General features: G+C 42.0%; 1 protein-coding gene across 1 annotated transcript in view; it reads left to right on the top strand.

Moving 5' to 3' along the window:
* The window catches only part of OSTF1 (osteoclast stimulating factor 1), a 56,820-nt gene that overhangs the window by 9,649 nt on the left and 24,901 nt on the right, over nt 1-22,270 (top strand). Inside the window, exon 2 of the mRNA XM_070431480.1 lies at nt 18,454-18,500. Within this exon, the coding sequence (XP_070287581.1) occupies nt 18,454-18,500 (47 nt within the window). The remainder of the gene's footprint in view (nt 1-18,453; nt 18,501-22,270) is intronic.

Below are 22,270 nucleotides of genomic sequence, written 5' to 3'. Positions count from 1 at the left end.
GCCTTCAGAGGTGTGGTAGGAGTTCTGTTCTCCACAGTGGGCTCCTGCCCATTTCCAGATTCTTGGTTGGTACTGCATCTTTCTGACGCCTTGACGTGTGTGGCACTCTCTTATTGACTGGCACTGGGGTATCTGCTGCTTTGCCTGTCCTGAAGCCTTGTCATTGGCCTGCTTTTCTCCTGCTTGGACACATGCCCCATATCATCTTACTGACACACCTGGGCCTTTCAGATATACTCTGACCCTCGATTGGCCTGGGTCTGTGGCTAGTCTTCGATGGATTTCCCCTTAGGTGTCTTTGCTTCTTCAGACCTAACCTTAGGCAGACCCGCATACCATAGCCAGTTGTTTGAGCTCTGATGATGGCACCTTAAGGGACCAGGGCCACGTGCCCAGAGAGCCTTACAGCAGTATCTAAGTCAGGACCGTCCTGGTCTTCTTCACTGACATCATCTGGGACTTGGTTTCCTCTCATTTCAATTCCATGGGGCTCTGAGAATGAAGTAACTCACCACTTCACATCTGAGGAACAAATCCACCTTCTGTGTTAAACCCATCATGGATTTATCATGATTCCCTTCCCAAAGGCGTTTGATTTAAAAATAAGGTGAGCTGAAAACAAGATTCCTGGAAGGAATTCCCTTTTCAGTTGAACTACCGTAGTCCCCCTTATCCATGGCTTTGCTTCCCATGGTTTCAGTTACCTGCACTCAACTTCGGTCTAAAAACATTAAGTGGGAAATTCCAGAAATAAACAATTCATAAATTTTAAATCTCATCTCCTTCTGAGTAGTGTGATAAAGTCTCATACCATCCCATCTGACATGAATCGTCCCTTTTCCCAGTTACTACTATTACCTGTCAGTCCTGTAGTAGCCGTCTTGGTAGATGGAGTGTGTCGGTATCACAGCGCTCCTGTTCAAGTAGCCCTCATTTTACTTAATAATGGCCCCAAAGCACAAGAGTAAGGATGCTGACAATTTGGATATACCAAAGACAAGTGCTTCCTTCCTGTGAAAAGGTATGTATTTGTAGGGAAAAAATAGTATATGTATAGGGCTTGGTACTATCTGTGTTTTCACGTATCCACTGGGAGTCTTGGAACTTAACCCCTGTGCATAAGGGGGACCACTGTCCTCTTTAATAGGACTTTAGGCATAAAGACAGGCTAATAGAGTGGATATTCTAGGGACTAGGCTTTCATTTGGAGGAAGAGGCAGAATATAGTAATGGGAAATGAGCATTAGCTTTGGGGTGAAATTCTGGTCTCAAATTCTTTTTTAATCCTCACCCGAGGATATGTTTTTACTGATTTCCAGAGAAAGAGGAAGGGAGAGAGAAAGAAACAAACAAAAAACAAAACATCGAGCCCTAGTCAGTTTGGCTCAGTGGATAGAGTGCTGGCCTGTGGACTGAAGGGTTTCTGGTTTGATTCCGGTCAAGGGCACATACGTCAGCTGCAGGCTCAATCCCTGAACTCACCACCTTTTCCATGTACCAGGTGCTCCAACCAACTGAGCCACCAGGCCAGGGCTAGCCTCAGTTTTTTAATTAACTTGCTAGGTCACCTTGATAAGCCAGTACCTACCTACCTACCTACCTAGACCATTCTGGGCCTGTTTCTTCACTTGATTCTAAACCTGATACTAAATTTTCGTTGCCTTACACTGGTTTTTCAAAGAACTCCCCAAATTTCTACTTAATTTTATCCTGTGCTTCTTGTAGAAACCTGTACCATGTTTGTTGCTCCCTTTCTTCCTGCTACTCCCCATGCTCAGTGTTATGTGAATGCAAACACATGGAGGGATTCAATACCTTACGGGCTTTCATCCGTCCAGATTTCCATGACAACTAGGCAGAGGGGAGAAAGGATGGGAAGAGGACATAGCATGTTCATAAACAGGTCTAATCTGATTTCACCTGGGCTCTGGTTGGATAGGGCAGTCGAGGGTTTTTGTTTTGTTTTTTTATTTTTGTTTTTGTAGCTGCCTAGTGCCGTGATCGGCAAACCGCAGCTCTCGAGCCACATGCGGCTCTTTGGCCCCTTGAGTGTGGCTCTTCCACAAAATACCACGTGCAGGCGCGCACGTACAGTGCGATTGAAACTTCGTGGCCCATGCGCAGAAGTCGGTATTTTGTGGAAGAGCCGGTATTTTGTGGAAGAGCCACACTCAAGGGGCCAAAGAGCCGCATGTGGCTCGCGAGCCGCGGTTTGCCGAGCCGCAGTTTGCCGACCACTGGTAGTGGAAGAGAACATCAGGGTGGCCCTGCAGAAACGTGTCTGGACCCTACAGGCACAGCCAAGGAGACACTTGCAAACTGTGGGCATTCATGAATGGCCTGAGACATTGAGGACTTAAATGTATAAAGCTCTTGATGACTTGATAACATAAACTCCATAGGTTTTAGAGCTAAGGATATATCTTTAGCTAATGTTCAGAAATTAATTCTGTTCAAAATATTGTTCAGAATCCTCCTTTCTCTGACATTTTTTTTTTCTGTCTACTTTGGAGGTAACAGTTCTGAGCCATGGATTCTAATTCAGACCTTGCTTTATAGAAATGGCCATGGCCTTATTCCAGGAAGAAGGTTTTCAGTGCTCCTCTCTGGAAGAGAAACAGCGAGTCTTCCTCTGAGAAAGTTGTTCTCAGCCCACCCTTCGCTCCGTTAACGTAGTTCTTACACAAGAAACCAAAGCCTCTTTTTCAAAAAAGAAACTAACATTTCTATACTTATAGGGATTCCGATATAATGACAGTTTTAAGAACATAGAATTGTCCTGATGGGTATAAATTTTATTGCTAAAACTTTAGAACTTAAACCAAAAAAAAAATTCTGTTGTAGTTAAAAACTATGTTAGTGCTCTTGAGTATTAATTTTCCACTAAATACACTTCAGGCCATAAAGAACTGCAATTTGTTAGGACAGATGACAAGAGAAGACAGGTTACTTATGCCGCTGGACAGTGGGTACTGAAGGAGGGCAAATTCCTGGTAATTATTATAAAAGCCTGCAATTTAGATACCGCTGAGTGTTGGTGGAAAGCCACTGCCGGGGCAGAGAGTGTGTTTCCCTGCTTCTGTCCCTGTGGGCAGAGAGGTTATTTTTTCTCTGTCAACTCATCCACCTCATAAACAGCAAATAGTTCTGCAGGCTCAAGGGTTTGGGAGGGGACCAGGAATATTCATAGAAGTGTAAGGGCAAATTCCAGTGTTTCAGTCCCCTGCCTTCCTGACTCATGACCCCATTTCATAGAGAGAAATGATCTTCTGGATGTCTGTTAATGAGAAAGAGTTAAAATCATGAGCAAATTACAGCCTCAGGCATGAGTGTGAAAGGTGCCTTGGGGCTAGGAGTAGCTGAGTTAGTCACTGAATCTAGGTACGCAACCTTCACCTATGCCCAGTCCTTGACTGGAGAGGACATTCTCAAAAGAATGGTCCTGTAATTACCCTATTTGAACTACAGCCCAGAAAACCATAGCTTTTCATTTGTCTGACCTTTGTCATTCTCTAGGGAAATTCTAGGGACTTCTCTATCATTCTTTAGGGACTTTATTCTCCTGGACCCCTCCTTCCTCTCCCCAAATACGATCTGGTTTGGGAAAATACCTGAACATTTCTTTTTTGTTGTTGTTAATCCTCACCCGAGGACATTCCATTGATTTTTAGAGAGAGTAGAAGGGACGGGGAGAGACACAGAGAGAGAAACATCGATGTGAGAGAGACACATCAATTGGTTGCCTCCTGCAGGTGCCCTGCCTGGGGTGGGGGATCGAGCCTGAGACTGCAACTGAGGTACGTGCCCTTGACCGGAATCAAACCTGAGGCCCTTCAGTCTTCTGGCTGATGTTCTATCCACTGAGCCAAACCGGCTCGGGCCTGAACATTTCTTTGACCTTTTCTGGGAGTCACTTGGACTCTGTGGGGTCAAATAGACACGAGACAGACTTGCAAGAGAATATAACGAAATTTAATACATACACATATGTATGGGAACCCCGCATATGAGTCAGTGATTCCACATGCAGGCGAGGTTTACGCAGAAAGAGGGACTGAGGTCTATAAGAAGTTCTGCGTTAGGGGTGAGGTCATGCACCGCGGGGCCTAAAAAGGGTCGTTGCAGGGTGATAAGAGCAGCTGCTTAGAGCATAAAAGTTTGCCCTATCATAGAGCTGGCTTGAAAAGATGATCACTGATCATCTCTTAAGGGAAAGACCTCGAATTCAAATTCTTCTAGCCCAGTGATGGCGAGCCTCTGACACGCGTGTCAGAGGTGACACGCGAACTCATTTATTTGGTTGATTTTTCTTTGTTAAATGGCATTTAAATATATAAAATAAATATCAAAAATATAAGTCTTTGTTTTACTATGGTTGCAAATATCAAAAAATTTCTATATGTGACAAGGCGCCAGAGTTAAGTTAGGGTTTTTCAAAATGCTGACACGCCGAGCTCAAAGGTTCGCCATCACTGTAACCTAGGCAGTTAAGAGTGGGGGGCAAAAGTTTCTGCTGAGCCTGCGGCTTAAAGTTACCTTTAGCTCAAAACAATCTGTATACCACAGAGGCCCAACTTGGCGGTGACTCTTTTTGGACCTCCACAACTTCTTGGGCCTCCTCGGGCCCTGCAGACTGCTGTCTCGCCTGCCTTTCCGTAAGCACTCTTGGCTCTCAGAACTAGACAAGCTGGAGAAGGGATTCATCACCTGGGTCATCCCCCTGCCCACGCTTTCCGGGCGGAGCCTTCAGCGAGATGCCAGTTCTGGCTCTGTAATGGCCCAGGTGTCACGTCCAACATTTCCAAGGCCACCAGGCAAAGCTCACCGCGTTCATGGAAGGACCGCGGGCCTTAGGAGCCCTGTAAGCCTTTTGAGGAAGCACTTTTGAGAGAAGATGCTATCAGGGGAGCCATTTCTAGGTTCAAGGCTGTTAAATAGATGATCTTGGAAGAAATGAATGTCTTAGACATCTCATTGGCTTCCTACAGGTGTCCTTTCTGAGTCCACTTTCCTGTTTTTGGAAATGGACTTTGGCGGAGTCTCTTGCAGGTGCCACAGAAGCAGATTGGACTCCTTGTTTTCTAAACTGAGAGGGGCTCAGTTTCAGTTGTTACTTATTCTTTGCTCTCTAATTACCTTTTCCTGTGTGTTTGGTAATATTTCTTACACATCCAGTGTTTGTGCTGTTATACAAGAGTTCTAATACTAACTGGAAATTGTAAAATGCCCTCCACTATAGATTTGGCCCTTCTGTGTTCGTCAGGTAAGTTTCGCGTGAGCACCTGGATGTAGCTTAAGTTCAGTTCAGTGTCTCTAGAGATTCGCTTTTGTTTTCCGTAGACACAGTGTATATCTTGGTCCTTATATCAGGTTTGAAAGGGCTTCTGCTTTCAATAAAGGAGACATTTTTTTTTATCATCGTGCTACCATGTGTTTTTATAGAGGCTTAAGACCAAGGCCGTTTTATTATTATTAGGAAATTTTTATTTCCTAAGTGCATTAATAATTTTCTTAAAAATCGGGCATTCATGAAGTCTGAAGTTTAAGCTTGTCCATTTATTATTTGTTCAAATTAAAAACTTCTCTTGAAATAAAAATAATTTCCAAGGCCATTTTTAATATATCCGGAGAGCATTCTATTACTTGCCAAGAGCACCAGATATCTAAATCTGAAAATTTTCTATTTGATTTCTAAACATTGGTTATACACATTAATGTATTAAATGCTCCAGCCTGGTGTTTTTTTCAGATTGTGAGTGGTGACCCAGTAGTAGGTCATGAAGTCAGTATAGTTAGTTGTGACTATCATTTAGCACTTAGGAGAGAGAGAGAGGGAGAGAGAGAGAGAGGGAGAGAGGGGGGGGGAGGAGAAGAGAGAGAGAAAGAGAAAGAGAGAGAGAGAGAAAGAGAGAGAGAGAAGAAAAGAAGAAGACAGTAGAATAGAACAGAACAGAAAATATCAAAGATATCAGAGAGAGCCCTGACTGGGTAGCTTAGTTGGTTAGAGCCATGGTAGGCAAACTGCGGGTCGAGAGCCACATACGGCTCTTTGGCCCCTTGAGTGTGGCTCTTCCTAAGCCTTAGGAGTACCCTAATTAAGTTAATAACAATGTACCTAATTATATAGTTTAAGTTTAAAAAATTTGGCTCTCAAAAGAAATTTCAATTGTTGTACTGTTGATATTTGGCTCTGTTGACTAATGAGTTTGCTGACCACTGGGTTAGAGCATTGTTCCAGTGCTCCAACTGTAAAATTGAGCCCTGTCAGGGTACATACAAGAATCAACCAATGAATACATAAATAAGTGGGACAACAAATCGATGCCTCTCTCTCTCTCAAAATCAATAAAAAAAAATATCAGAGAGAATCACTCGAAGTTTTGGTGAAATTTTTTTCAGTTTTATGAGAGTGTATATATATATATATATGTGTTTCCTGGTTCCTGATGTGCAATGTATTTCCTAATGTGGGTCTCAGAAATATTGAGAAACCTCTAGCCTGTCTGTGCTCTGTCCCCACATTCTCCTACCAGGTTCCAGCCATACTGATCTTGTCGACGTTCATAGGCAGCCCTTCTGACCTCCAGCTCTTCTGCCTATACACTGCTCTGTAGTCTGGGTCTGCCCCAACCTGTCCCTACCCCTCTGGAAAAGATAACTCCTGTTACTTCCAGAATCAAAGTAGATGTCACCTCCTCTCCAGCCAGCACAAGTCACACTTTTATGAACTTGGCATTGCAGTTACTTATCTCTTCACCATTTTTTTGGTGGTCAGATCAGGGAGACAAAGAGGACAAAAAAAGACATTAAAATACTCTGCTGATAAATAAAGTAAAAATAACTTAAGTTGCCCTTCAATAGGGCATTAAAAGAATATGTTTTCCTGTTTATATATGGAATTGTTATTCTTTTTTTTTTTTTTTTAAATATATTTTATTGATTTTTTACAGAGAGGAAGGGAGAGAGATAGAGAGTTAGAAACATCGATGAGAGAGACATCGATCAGCTGCCTCCTGCACATCTCCCACTGGGGATGTGCCTGCAACCCAGGTACATGCCCTTGACCGGAATCGAACCTGGGACCTTTCAGTCCGCAGGCCGACGCTCTATCCACTGAGCCAAACCGGTTTTGGCGGAATTGTTATTCTTTATAGACAATTTAGGAAAATAAACAAGAAAATAAACCTGACTCATAGTTCTACTGCCTAGAGGTAACTATTAATATTCTGATATGTTTTTCCTTCCGGTTTTTCTTCTATGCATATTTTTGTTTTACATAGTTGATTGTATATATATTATACCACCAACCATCTATATATATGTAAAAGCCTAAGTGACTGATTGACTGGAACTACTGGAGTGACTGATCGCTATGACGCGCACTGACCACCAGGGGGCAGACACACAATGCAGGAGCTGCCCCCTGGTGGTCAGTGCGCTTCCACAGTGGGAGCGTCACTCAGCCAGAAGCCAGGCTCATGGCTGGCAAGCGCAGCTGTGGTGGTGGGAGCCTCTCCATTCTCTCCAGCCTCCTGCTGCTTCGGCACTGCTACATCCCTTGGGGGATGTCAGACTGCCGAACGGGTTGCGAGAGGGCACAGGCCAGGCTGAGGGATCCCACCTGTGCACAAATCTGTGCACTGGGCCTCTAGTTTTTACATAATAGTAAAACATAAGCATATCTCCAAAAAGCTCATTTTTACTCTTATTGTGGTAGCCTATATTCCAGCATATGTATACATTTACATGTTCATGCTTTTCTGTGTTTTTTAAAAAAATTATTCTGTATTCATAGTTGTTATGGACTGAATGTTTTATTCATATACTGGAGTCCTAACCCACAATGTGATGGTATTTGGAGATGGGGCCTTGGGAAGGTAATTAGGGTTAGGTTAGGTCATGAGGATGGGGCTTGCGTAATGGGATCAGTGGCTTTATGAGAAGAGGAAGTGAGGTGTGTGTATGTGTGCAGAAAAGGCCATGTGAGCACAAGGTGAGAAGGTAGCCATCTGCGAGCCAGGAAGAGACTTACCACCAGAAACTGAGGTGGCTAGTACTTTGATCTTGGACTTCCCAGCCTCTAGAACTGTGAGAAATAAATGCTGTTGAAAACACCCAGTATGTAGCCTTTTGTTAAGGCAGCCTGAGCTGACTAAAGATAATAGCTCCAGTTTTCAAAAATGACCACTTAAAACTCACATTTAATTCTTTAATAGACACTGAGGGATATAATACTAGATGTTACGCTTTGTTTGTGTAACAAAAGCATTAAGATTCCTCTGCTGGCATATTATAAATAAACTAGAGGCCTGGTGCACAGAAATTTGTGCACTGGGGCGGGGGGGGGTCCCTCGGCCTGGCCTGTGCCCTCTTGCAGTCTGGGACCCCTCCGGGGATGACCACCGGCTGGCTTAGGCCCGCTCCCTGAGGGATTGGGCCTAAGATGGCAATCAGACATCCCTCTGGAAGCCCAGCAGCCCTCGGGGGATGTCCACTTGCCAGCTGGGAGCAGACCTAAGCTGCAGTCAGACATCCTTAGCGCTGCTGAGGACGCAGGAGAGGCTCCCACCACCACCGCTGTACTGGCAGCCATCAGCCTGGCTTGTGGCTGAGCTGAGCTCCCCCTATGGGAGCCCACTGACCACCAGAGGGCAGCTCCTGCATTGAGCGTCTGCCCCCTGGTGGTCAGTGTGTGTCATAGTGACCAGTCATCCCCAGTCTTTCTGTTGTTAGGGTCAGTTTGCATATTACCCTTTTACTATATAGGATAGAGGCCTGGTGCACGGGTGGGGAACAGCTAGTTTGCCTTGAAGGGTGTCCCGGATCAGGGTGGGGGTCCTGCTGGGGTGCCTGGCCAGCCTGGGTGAGGGGCTGATGGCTGTTTGCAGCTGGTCACACTCCCTTCAGGGTGGGGGTCCCCACTGGGGTGCCTGGCCAGCTTGGATGAGGGGCTGATGGGTGTTTTCAGGCTGGCCACACCCCCTTTAGGGTGGGGGTCCCCACTGGGGTGCCTGGCCAGTCTGGGTGAGGGGCTGAGGGCCGTTTTCAGGCTGGCCAGCAACTGAAACTCCCAGCCTCTCCTTTTTTTCTTTTTTTTTTATTCTGAGATTTACCGTCTATAATTGAAACTTTGTTGCCGTCACTGGCGCTCCCAGCTCTGTGGCCACGGCCTGCTGAAAGCAGGTATCTGGGGTTTGTTTAGCTTCTATAATTGAAACATTGTTGCTTTCGGGCTCAGAGCTGGGCCGCGGCAGGCGGGGGACCTTGGCTTCCTCCATCACTGGAGCAAGCGAGCCTCCTGCTCGCTTCAGCTGTGTGGCTGCCGGCCGCCATCTTTGTTGGCAGTTAATTTGCATATCGCCCTGATTAGCCAATGGGAAGCGTAGCAGAGGTACGGTTAATTACCCTTTTTGTCTTTTATTAGATAGGATTTCCTAATATACAGGAATAGGATTTTGCCAGTATGGATAAAGACCCAAGGAATAAACCCCCCAAAAAGGTAAAAATTTGTAGTATTTAATGATAGCTAACACGGGCACATACACCACCTCAGGAGCTGCACTCAATACTTTATGTATGTTAATTTGTTTAGTCTCATTTAATGCCGGGGTGCCAGCATTAAAAGCTCAGATTTTTCTGAGCCACTTCCAGGCTGTTGAGAGCATGAGCCCTGGAGCCTGGGCTTGGGTTTACACCCTATCTCCTCCTTCCTAGTTGTGCACCCCTGGACTAGGTACTTACCCTCTCTAACTCAGTTTCTTCAGCTGTAAAATAGGGCTAATAAAGCATTTACATCCCAGGGTTGTTTTGAGGATTAAATGAGTGGTTGCAAGTCAGTGCTTGGTAAGTCATAAACGTGAGCATAGAAGGGTAATTTTGTTTTGGATTAGAGTTTACTTAAAAAAAAATGCTTTTAAAAAATATTTTAGAGAGAAAGGAAGGAAGGGGGGGAGAGAGAGAGAAAGAGAGAGAGAGAGGGAGAGAGAGAGAGAGAGAGAGAGAGAGAGAGAGAGAGAGAGAAAGATCAGAAACATTGATCAGTGCCAGCCGGCAACTGAACCGACAACCCGGGCATGTGCCCTGACCGAGAATCTAACTGTGACCTCCTGGTTCATAGGTTGACCCTCAACAATTGAGCCACTCTGGCCTGGCCATTATTATTATTTTGATTTTCCTAACTTCCCACCCCAACCATTTATAAATGCAAAACTATTCTTAGCCTCTCACTGGTTGTACAAAAACAGGCATTGCTGTCATGGGCTCACCTGAGCCTTTTGCAGAAGGTGACATGACCAGCGTAGCCTTGTTTTAGTTAAATTCCAAGGATTGAAATAAAGAATTTTCCTCCATTCATCCCCACAGTCTCCTCAAACTGACTTTGGACAAAGTTCTTCTTGGGATGAAAGGTCTTTAGGGGCCCTTGCCCCCTCTCCAATGTGCAGACACACATGGCACCGAGCATGTCATTTGAAATGTTGAACCCTGCTCTTTGGGGCTTTTATGTTCTACTGTGGAGAAGAAATAAAAATAACCAGCAGTTATGACCTCTCAGGATGTAAAAGTAACCAAGTTTGCTGAAAGGCACTGAAAAGAGTAAGCAAAGGAAAAATGGATAAGAAAGGCACACTGTTAATCAACAGAACCCTCTTGTCAGAAAACACACTGGCTACTGTTTTTAATGAGTCTGCCATTCCTGCAGCTGAAATCAAGACACGTTTCAAATTCTTTAGTTTCTTTTTTTTTTCGAGGGGGGGGTGTTGTTTTTTGATTTTATTAAGTGAAGCTGCAGGGAAGAGGTGGTGGTGGAGTAAGGAGAGATGAAAATTTTATGTTCATAGCCTTTTTAAAAAATTAGTTATATCCTTTAAAGATAGATATGCAACTAGAATTCATTTAATTTGATTTAATTAGTCCAAGAGGAGGAGGGGAAGAAACTTATTCTTTGTATTGGAAACTCTCAGACATTGCTGTGCTCACATGATGATTTTTCTTTGCAAGGACCACAGCCTCTCTGTTTTATTTCCAAGAGCAGTGGGCTTTTGTGGAATGACATGAATAGAGATCATGACCAAGAAGCCTGTTCTGAGCTAACCACCTCATTTGTGGGCGTTTGCACTCCACGAAGCTCAGGGGAGTCTTGTGTTGGCCCAACAGAGCACAGCTGTTTCCTTTCATTCCAGCAATCAAATGATGGCCTTGACTCTTGGATACCATCACATAGACTCCTCCTGTTTTGCTTTTGAGCAGAAAACATCCTGTTTCATTGTGCATGTTTAAAGGAATAATTTAAATATGCCTCGTAGAAATGATATTCATACTTTTACTTACCCGGAGAATATTAAGAGGTGGTGACACATTTTTTTCATACACACAGGATGTACATTAAGAAGTTAATACTCCCTGTGTTCTCTTAGACAACTGTGATAACTATATGTATATGGTAAATACTTATTTTTTCATGATTCTCCCTTGTTCATATAATTTTCTTACTCTTCTTTCTTTTTGAAAACTCTAATGGTGGTTATAAATTATCTGTTTTGGGAGGAGATGGGAGAATATTATCTATAATAATAAAAGTGTAATATGCTAATTAGACCAGCTGTCCTTCTGGATGTCCTTCCGGACGACCTTCCGGACAAAAGCCGGGGCTGCAAGGGAAGCCTGGGTCCCGAGTGCTGGAGGGAACCCCAGGTCCTGGGTGCCAGAAGGAAGCCAGAACCGGCAGCCAGGGGAAGGAAGGCCTACTCTTGCACAAATTTTGTGCATCAGCCTCTAGTTATTTATATGCTAGCTGAATTTTAAAATTCACAAAGTGGAGGAAATATTACTTTTTCTTAAGAGTGTCTTGTAGCAAATCCTAATTTGATCAGGTAGTCTAGAGCAGTGGCTTTCAATTTTTTTTTGACCTTGATCATCAGTAAGATATTTTAATGACCTGGAAAACACACACACACACACACACACACACACACAGCATTATAGGGATAAACAGAAGTTTATTTTAGCCTCAAATTTCTTCCTAAATCTGCCGTTCAGCTTTGGCCAAATGGTGCAATGCCTGCTTTAGTGTCCTTTTGGCACACCTAGACTTGCATTAGAACAAGGATTGAAATTGCATTGGTAACTTTCCTGTCTAACCAGTGTAGTGGCCCCAGTAATGCAAGCAAGACATGCCATTTGGATGTATTATTATCTTTTTTTTTTATCCTCACCTGAGGATATTTCTCCCATTGATCCTTTAGAGAGAGTAGAAGAGAGGAAGAGAGAGAGAGAGAAACATCAAAGTAAGAGAGGCACATTGATTGATTGCCTCCTGAATGCTACCTGGCCCAGGCCGTGGATCTACCTGCAACCAATGTACCACATGCCCTTGACTGGGAATTGAACCTGAGACCCTTTGGCCTGTGGGCAGACACTCTAACCACTGAGCACCCAGCTAGGACTAGATTTATTATCTTCATATTCACTGTGAAAAACAGGTTAAATACTCTAAATGTGACTTATCCCAAATGTTCCCTTTTGTGCTTTATATATGAAAATTCCCTCAGTCAATTGAAAGTTTAAATGTACATTTATTATTAGAGAGTAAAATATTGCTATAAATAATGATGATTATGGAGGCTGTGAATTTTATATGTCCAAAATTATCATATAAATAGTATGGATTATAGGTATAGATTGGGAATTAATGTTGCGAGAGTGCAATTGCTAATAATTTTGGGGAAACCAATGTGTCATTTGTGGGATTGCCTTCAGTGAAATTGCATCATTATGATTAAGCAAATCTTCCAGCACAGAGATAAACAGGAGGCCAAGTCTTGACTTCAGTTGTTTTCTATTAGGGAGGAAGGAAAGCTTACTAACTTGGTGGTAACATGACCACAGGCAACAGCTAAGCTGGAGGGCTAGCACCAAACTAGCTTGCTTTTCCACGGACCTCATTTTATTTATTTATTTAACACCTTTTAAAAAATGGAATATATATATATATATATATATATATATATATATATATATATATATTTGATTTTAGAGAGAGGAAGGGAAAGGGATATATAGAGAAGGACATCGATTGGCTGCCACCTGCATGCTCCCTACTGGGCATTGAGCCAAAATGTAGGCATGTGCCCTGACTTGGAATCGAGTCGGTAATCTCTTGATGCATGGGTCAGTGTTCAACCACTGAACAACACGGGCCGGGCTCCACAGACCTAATTTTATACCAGTCTCATCTGGCTGCAGTTGATAGTGCCAAGGAATTATGGTTTTTGCCCTTTTATATCAAATTTTAAAAATGGGTCTATCAGAATCTTTAATGCTAAGATTGTAATCATAATTATTTTTTTGAATAAAATTTCAGATTTATTCTTGTTTCTCAATAGTTCATTCCGTAAAGGCAACATTTGGCTTTGGCACATACTGATTTCAATATTTGGCCATTTGGCATGATGCCAAACAAAATGTGTTTATTTCTAAAATAAATATCCATCTATCCCAATGAAACAAAAATTTCACAGAACTCTTATTACTTCTGTTGTGTACAGTGTGCTCTGGTCTTTTCAGTTCTACTTAATATTTTTTAAAGCTACTAAGTTAGCTTCACAATTATATATAATATATATATGTATATTATATATATAATGTATATGTATATTATATATATGTATGTGTATATTATATACATATATATGTATATGTATATTATATATGTATATGTATATTATATATGTATATATATGTATATATATGTATATGTGTGTATATATATATATATATAATGTACAGGTTATGATTTGCAGTTTAAAAATGTTGAGACTTAATGTATTCTGCGGGTAGTGACACTGTCCTGGGAGGGTCATCTTTGTATGAAGTATTTAGCCTTACAGAAGATGCAATGAAGGTTTTCTAGTTATGTTTCTTTCCCAAAAATGCAATTTAAGAGCTCAAAGGCATGTTAACACAAAATATGAATTACTAAATACTTTCCTGTAATTGTTGTACCAGTTTACACACCCACCAGTTGTGTTTGAGAATTCCAGTTATTCAGGATTCTTAACACTTAACATTGTCCATATTTTCAGTTTTAACCATCATAGGTGGGTATGTAGTAGTTACCATAGCCATTCTAAATGAAGTTTTAGATGGCTCGTGCTTCCCAGATTTGTAGAACATCAGTGAAAGAGCCAAGCTGTTCTAGATCACTAAGTTCTGATGTTGAAAACTCATTCCTCTTGCTGTTTATTATATGTCTGTTCATTGTAGTAAGCAGTCCCATTTTAATTCTGTCTTAGAGGCTTACTCTACAAGCTTTTCCACTCCTTCACCAACAGAGAATAAAGTAGAGTAGAAATTTTATGTTTGAGTTTATAAGCCCCAAGTTCTAAGTGTTATTTCAGGGTCTTAGAGATACAGCAATACATACTCTGCAAACCTCAGAAACAGAAAATTCTCTTACCCTTTCTCTGTACAAGGCCCTGTGCAGATCCCCTTCCATCTACCTGCCTCAACCACGGTGGATAAGGATTAGTTTACTGAAGTCCGGAGCAGAAGAAAATAGTGTTTGGCTCATGACTGGTGGACTCAGCCCTTCTCTATGGGGACAGGGCGGGGTTGCAAAGAAATGGAAAGGGTGTGCCTGGGAAGGTGAGAAGCCAGCAGAGTGAAAAACCAACAGGGGCCCGCAGCTGTGGGTGTTTACTTATCTTGCTAACCTCAGGAAACCAGCCTTGCTGAAATCCTTAATACCATTCGCATGCTACTTCATGTGAGATCCACGTAAAACATCAGACAAAAGATCGAGTTTCTTTCCAATCTCATTCAGGGTGAATTCCAGGGTGATTTCAGGTAATCCATGCAGTCTTCCCAGCTCTACTTTCTCTCTTTGTTGTGTGTAACCAGACTTCCATGAGAAAATGATGAAGATGGAAGTTGCCCGAATAAGGCATCGAAGTTAGCCTCCCTGCATATATAAGAACTATTTCGCATTTGTGAATCTGCTTTCTTTAAATAAAATTGGAATTGATCAGTACCAATTTTGGTGATTAGTATGTTTATTATTATTTTTTAGATGTCTGCAAGGGTAAACACTATAGGAAGACATAGTACCCTGATTTCTTCCTTTCAATACTTTGTTTAAACCTGTATAGAACATTAGTCACAGTTGAATTAAATATGATGTAAAAATGATCACTGTATTAAGTATTCTTAATTATTATTCTCTTGAGAGACTCATCCAAGGTTAGTAAACTGTAATCATGAAACTTTGTTTTTTATGCAATTCTTTCATATCCTCTGGCTATTTCTTTTGCATTCTTCCATTTCTACTTGACTCAGGTCTGAGAATAGAATAAATTAAGGTCCAGAACTTTTAAAGTAAGTAGGTTAAAAGGGATCCACAAGAGGCTAACATCCCAACATCCTATATAATAAAAGCCTAATATGCTAAGTGTCCAGTCAGCTGTTCAACCTATCAAAGTAATATGCTAATGATATGCTAAGGCTGCTCAACTGCTCACTATGATGTGCACTGACCACCAGGGGGCACTCCTACAGGGGGAGCTCTGCTGAGCCAGAAGCCCTGAGCTGGGCGAGTGCAATGGTGGTGGGAGCCGTTCCCGCCTCTGCAGCAGTCGGACATCCCCTGAGGGCTCCCTGACTGTGAGGGGGCGCACTGAGGGACTCCCCCTGAGTGCACAAATTTCATGCACCAGGCCTCTAGTTAATCAATAAATAGGATCGTATTATATGTGGTAGTATTTCTACAGCATTACACAGAATGCTCCCTTGTATAACAGCCTAAAGCAGTGATTTCCAAGAATTTTTAAAGCATGCAATACATGACTGTTTAGTCAGGCACACTGACGTCTTTTCCCTTAGATTATCAAATAAAAAAATGACAACAGCCATTGCAACGATAGCCGTCTGGTGTGAATGAATCAAAATTATACCTTTTATTTATTTATTTTTGTCAGATTGGCTAAAAATATATTTTTTGGTGTGCCACAAGATTTTAGTAATTTGTTTATGTGTGCCATAAGATAAAAAATGTTGAAAATCTCTGGCCTAAAGATAGTTGCCTCATGTTCAATGTAAATCAAAATGAAAATAAATCCCCCACTTCCTTTTAGTTGTGAACAGTTAAGACAATCACAAAAGATACAATTACAAAGATCAATGGATTAGTCACAACCTGAAATGTTTTTTCAGGTTCTTTATATTGAATTTTATCTATGCTATTAAATTGCCATGGACCCTTGTTTTCAAAATTAGCCAAAGTACAACCCTTTGCTGTCATTCCCTCAAAGAAACCAGAAAGTTCTGTTTTCATTAATTTGACTGCTTCCCTGTGTAACTTCTCTTTGGAAAGTTCGAAGTAATCAAGATAACCAGTCTTCCCTCTCAGAGAGACAGTCAGGTCAGCAGAAAATATTTCTCCTGGCAACTCCTTCTTCCCTTTGGCAGGCTTGTGGGTGTGGTTAAAAAAGCAAACTCCAAACAAAAATATTTTTCACCTTTTCTTCTGCCTATAACCCTCCCCTTAGTAGAACAGGAAAGAAGTGGCACTAGAATTCAGATTGCAAAAATTTATTTCATTGCAGCACACTAAGTAGCAGGGATCTGAACTTTTAAAATATGTAGATTAAAAGGGATCCACAAGAGGCTAACATCCCAACATTAATTGATAAATAGTATCATTAGGGCATTTAGAAGAAAGAATGATGCCCCCTTAACCCCCAGGAAAGTATCTTTACAGCTTTATTTGATTGTAAAAGTAATACATGCTATGTGTAATGAATATAAACAATACATGTAAAGTAGAATGTGAAGGTTCCTCATACTTGGTTCTCTCTGTTAAGGGGTGTGTGTGTGTGTGTTGTCAACATAAACAGGATGGTACTTGGCATAATGTCACTGAATGTTTTGTAGGCTCTTTTTTATGTCCAGGTCTGCAGATCCTTCTTTCTTAATGACTCTATTGTGTGGATGAGTCAGGATTGATTAACATAGACCCCTCTGAATGGACATTCCGTCATTTCCCATCTTCTGATGTTCTAAACCTGTATGGTTCAATATGCTAGCCACCAGCCATGTGTGGCAATTTAACTTAATTAGAATTAAATGATGTTTAAAAATAAGTTCCTCAGTCACTCTCATCACATTTCACATCATCAGTAGCTATGTGTGACTAGCACAGAAGTAGGACTTTTCCATCATTGTGTAGTTATATAGGACAGTGCTGTTCTAAATGACTGGTTTTCAGACTTCTTTTGAGCACGTTTCCATTCCTTTATTCATCCATTCTTTAGTCATTCTATGTTCTAGGCACTGTGCTAGGTATTTGGATATCTCATTCATAAAACAAAAACACCTGTCCTCGTAATGCTTCCATTCTAGCAGCGAAAAGATTGACTACTCTCTTCCAATAAATAGAAATGTACTTATAACTTGCACATGTATCCTATTGTGCTGTCACGTTATAAGACATGTGAAAAAGAAGGTAAAAATGTGCATAATTTCTGAAGTAGTCTTCCTGTGTCCCGCCTTGGAGGCCACCATTCTGCACGATGCTCCTGTGATAGATGTCGTCTCCAACGGTGCTCCCAGTGCTCACACCGAACTGTTATCACTTTTTAAATAGGTAGTTCTTCTATTTTGATATCCCTTCTAAATTTATTTATCTCATAAAAGACCTGTTTTTGTTTGCTATCTTTAGTTTTTTTTCTTACCCTGTGTGGATGTGTTCTCTTACTTACATATTCATTTAGCAAGCATTCATTAAGTTCATACTGTGTGTATGTCAGGTAGGTGCCAAGAAATTGAAAAAGTCAGAGTTCCTCTGCCTTTAAATAAGACAGGCCAGCAGATCAGTTCTTCTCAGACACGGGATAATGGAGATGCAGCAAAGGGACATGTAAAGAGAGAGAGAGATCTTGGCAGAATGGAGGGCAGCTTTCATGAGCATGACCTCCTCTTTGCTTAGCTATTGTACGTTGTTTTGGGACTTAATGGATGCACAGATTTCTCCAACACCTACTTTTTTTCTCAATGGTAGTTTCTTTTTTGGGGGAAAATAAAATTCTACACCATGGGCTTAAGACTATTAAACCATTGTCTATTGTCATGTTAAATATCTTTTTATGTTAAATGCTCACCTTTCCAGTATTAAACTTAGATCTTAGTGTTGGAAGGGCTCTGTATAGGACAGAAGGTAAGTACAGATAATTATGTAGCTCCTGTTGTTTGAAAGGAGAAAGCAAAATCACCTCAGAGGTGTGTGCTTATTCATGCTTTCATTTAACAAATGTCTAAAAAAAATGCCTCCTATGCAGACAAAGCACTTAATTCCAAAATGAATTTTTTCCCATGGACTTTGAATTAGGGAATTCTGAAGAATATAATGAATAGTCTAGAAATGAAAGAATTGATCATGTTGTTTTTCCGCCTCTCTTTTAGGGCAAGTTAAAGTGTTCAGAGCTCTTTATACGTTTGAACCCAGAACTGTAAGTATTCAGTTTTTAACTTTAAAATTGGCATAAAAACCTAAGGTGGTTGCATTTAGATACTTCGTCTGGCCTAAATGGGCTGCCTGTTGTTGGTTAGCCATAAATCATTCACAAGAATGGATGTTCGGTCACTCCCCTTGCAGCCCAGAGGTGTGAAAGCCAAGCCCCTCTGTTGATCTGCATGTCCTTCTGTCTCAAGGTCATATAGTCCATCTTGAGCTGCTTCTCTCCATGAGGTGCAACCACTCGCTTTAAAATCACCAAGTGACCTGCATAACAAGCATGTGACCCTGTCTTAGTCATCCTTCCGTTGACTCTCTTGTTAACTGATTTTCCCTTTGACCTGCTACCTCAGACTACCTATAATGGCACCTTCTGCGAACTGCCCACAGCAAATTTTTTGTCTCTGATGTATGTATTTCTCATTGTTATAGCTTCTGGCAAACATCCATAAATCCATCTCTCCACCCATGGGTTAGTGAGCACCTATTATGTGCCAGAAACTGGTGCAGACCTTGGGGCTAGTGTAGTGACAACAGAAAGGACTGTCTCAGGGAGCTCACCTCCCAGTGGGGAGAGACAGACAGTAAGCAGACAAATGAATATAACTGTCAGGGCCTGGTAAGTGCTATGAAGGAAAATAAGGAGGGGAAGGGGCAAACAGTTAAGGGAGGAGGAGTGTTACTTTCAATAGGGTGTTTAAGGATGGCCTTTCTATAGAGGTGACATTAATTTTTTTTTTTAAATTTATTGATTTGAGAGAGAAAGAGAAACATTGATTTGTTTTTCCACTTATTTACACAATCATTGGTTGATTCTTGTATGTATCCTGACAGGGGATTGAACCCATAACCTTGGAGTATTGGGATGATGCTCTAAACAACTGAGCTACCTGGCCAGGGCCTAGGGTGACATTTGAGTAGAAACCTGAAGGAAGTGAAGGAGCAGAAGGAATAGCTGGTGCAAAAAAGAATGCTTGGTGGGTTCTAGAAACAGCAGGGAGGACAATGGGGCTAGGAAAGTTGTGAACAAGGGAGAGGGAGGTATGACAAGTTCAGGGATACTGGGTCCTGTAGGGTCTTGTGGGTTGTGTTTGGATTTTGCCCTGAGTAGGTGGGAAGCAATTGAAGGATTTGAGATCAAGGGTGATTAGATAGCTACGTTTTAGAAGAATCATGCTGAGAAGTGGACAACCATCTAGGAGAGTAAGAATGGAAGCAGGGAGTCCAGACAGTTAGGATGCAGAGGCGAAAGAAATGAAGAAGGAAACCTATTCTCATTGACCTCTCTCTCTGAGGCTGCATGACCCCTGGGGTAGATAGGAGTGGGGGGAGGGAGGCAGTCATCCTAACTGTATAAAGCAACCTGCATTTACTCATTTGAGACGTGAAGTGACATCACTGTTTCTCCTCTCTCCCTCTAGTATCTGCTCATCATCCCCTTTGTCCTTTCTCACTGACATTTAACAAATATGTTTGGTTAGTTGATATATTAGTTACTTTAATTCACCTTCGGTTCTATTCCAGATGGAGTGTCTCCACTACTCTTTATCTTTGTTATTATTGAATGCACAGGAGATAATAGGCATTGCTTATTAGCTTTTTTAATATTCTGTAGTTCAAATGTCATTGTATTCTTTAATATCCCTGGTCTCAAGGATTCTAGGCTGCAGAGCAATGTTGCTAATTCATCCTTATGTACTGGGTGTTCAGTAATGACTACCCCACACTCTGCTGCCCCCACACTCAGCCCCTTTCCACCTGCCCTCAGTCCAAATGTTAAAGGTAGCCTCTAGCTCCCATGGACCTTCCTGACTGGTTAAGTGCCTGTTCAATATTTTGAGTATCACCCAAGAACTAGCTTAGTTATGCATTCTTTTTCTCAATGAGAATTCTTGTTGGACAATGCTGGAAGCTTAGTTTGGTCTTTCTCTCCCATGACCAATACCCATCTTCTCTGGTGCGTACATTCTAAACTGACCTGGTCTCCTTAGAGCAGCGGTTCTCAACCTGTGGGTTACGACCCCTTTGGGGGTCGAACGACCCTTTCACAGGGGTTGCCTAAGACCATCGGAAAACACATATATAATTACATATTGTTTTTGTGATTAATCACTATGCTTTAATTATGTTCAATTTGTAACAATGAAATTGGGGGTCACCACAACACGAGGAACTGTATTAAAGTGTCTCGGCATTAGGAAGGTTGAGAACCACTGCCTTAGAGTCACTGGGACCAGGCAAGATGGAAGAGCTGATCTGGAATCTATGCGACCATTGCTGACCTGTGCAGCACCCCAGAGAGCTCTGGGCCCTGTTTTTAGCTACTGTTCAACCCTGAGGAGATAGGTACAGCAATGCCCAACTCCACTCTTGGTGATCCACTGAACAGGTAGAACACTGGACAGCATGTGACTCCCAGTTCTTCCTACTAACCCATTTTCCCCCTATCTTGCTCAAAAGCAAGGTAGTTCTGGCACCACCCAGTCCTGTTTGGTTCCTATTTCTTACCAAACCTCCAGTGCAATAACGTGTCATACAGAGAACTGGATGGACTTGACAGACCAGTGTAAAACCATGCTGATAGAGAAAGAACAGCATTTCCTGTGTGCTGGGGTATAATATGGAGTTCCAAAGAGAAACTGGCAGTGCCCTGCACTATCACATAATGTTTGCTGGGCTTTGCTAGGTTTATAGCATTAAATGTACAAGAAGGAGCCCTGGAATGGGATTCCAAAAGCTGAAGTAGGAGCCCAGCCCTGCCACTCACACTGCGTGACTTGTGGCAAGTTCTTCAACCTCTCTAAGCTTGGTTGTGAAATGGAGATAATGCTCATGACCAGCCTTGCTCTAAGAGGTTGTTGTGAGAATAAAATTAGGTTAAGTATGCTTTGCAAGTACAAGGTGCTGCTGTTGGTTTTGTCGTAATGCATTATGTGGAGGTGGGGGTGAAGGGAAACATATTTTTCATGGCCACTGACTATATATATATATTATTTCAGAGTGGAAGGGAGAGGGAGAGAGAGATAGAAACATCAATGATGAAAGAATCATTGATCACTGCCTCCTGCAAACCCGCCCCCCCCCCCCGCCCCCCCCCCCACACACACACACTGGGGATTGAGCTGGCAACCCAAGCATGTGCCCTTGACTGGAATCGAACCTGAGACCTTTCAGTCTGCAGGCTGATGCTCTATCTACTGAGCCAAACCGGTTAGGACAGCCACTGCCTTTTAACCAGGTCATGACACCATGATGACCAATAATGGGTATGCAGGACCCTTCCGAATGAGAGAAAGCATAAGTGGTAGCGAAGAGCAGGGACTCAAGAATTTTACTGTCTTGGTTCAAGTCTGGGGTCTACCATGTACCTGGTCTGTGGCCTTGGATATGTTTCTTATCTATAATGTGGCAATAAGAGTAGCACCCACCTGGTAATGTCCCTGGTGAGGATTAAATTAGTTAATACAGTGGGGCCTTGACTTACGAGTTTAATTCGTTCCGAGACCGAGCTCGTTCAGGAGCTCGTTAAGGAGCTCGTTAACTCAAATTACTCTATCAACTCAATGCAAAAAATCTAACGAGAGAAAGCTTATATCTCAACTTGTTAGTCGGGACACTCATAAGTCAAGGCCCCACTGTATTTGTAAGTGTCCACCCAATTCCTGGGACAAAATAGTACTATAAATTGTTAAATAAAATATATGTCTCAATTTGATTTTTTTCCTTTTTATTAACTTTTGAGGCTCTGCATTGACAAATCTGAAA

The sequence above is a fragment of the Myotis yumanensis genome, unplaced genomic scaffold (genome assembly GCF_028538775.1).
Source record: "Myotis yumanensis isolate MYYU_CA2020_CCGP unplaced genomic scaffold, mMyoYum1.0.hap1 SCAF_12, whole genome shotgun sequence".
Lineage (NCBI taxonomy): Eukaryota > Metazoa > Chordata > Mammalia > Chiroptera > Vespertilionidae > Myotis > Myotis yumanensis.
This window is presented reverse-complemented; position numbering and strand designations above follow the sequence as displayed.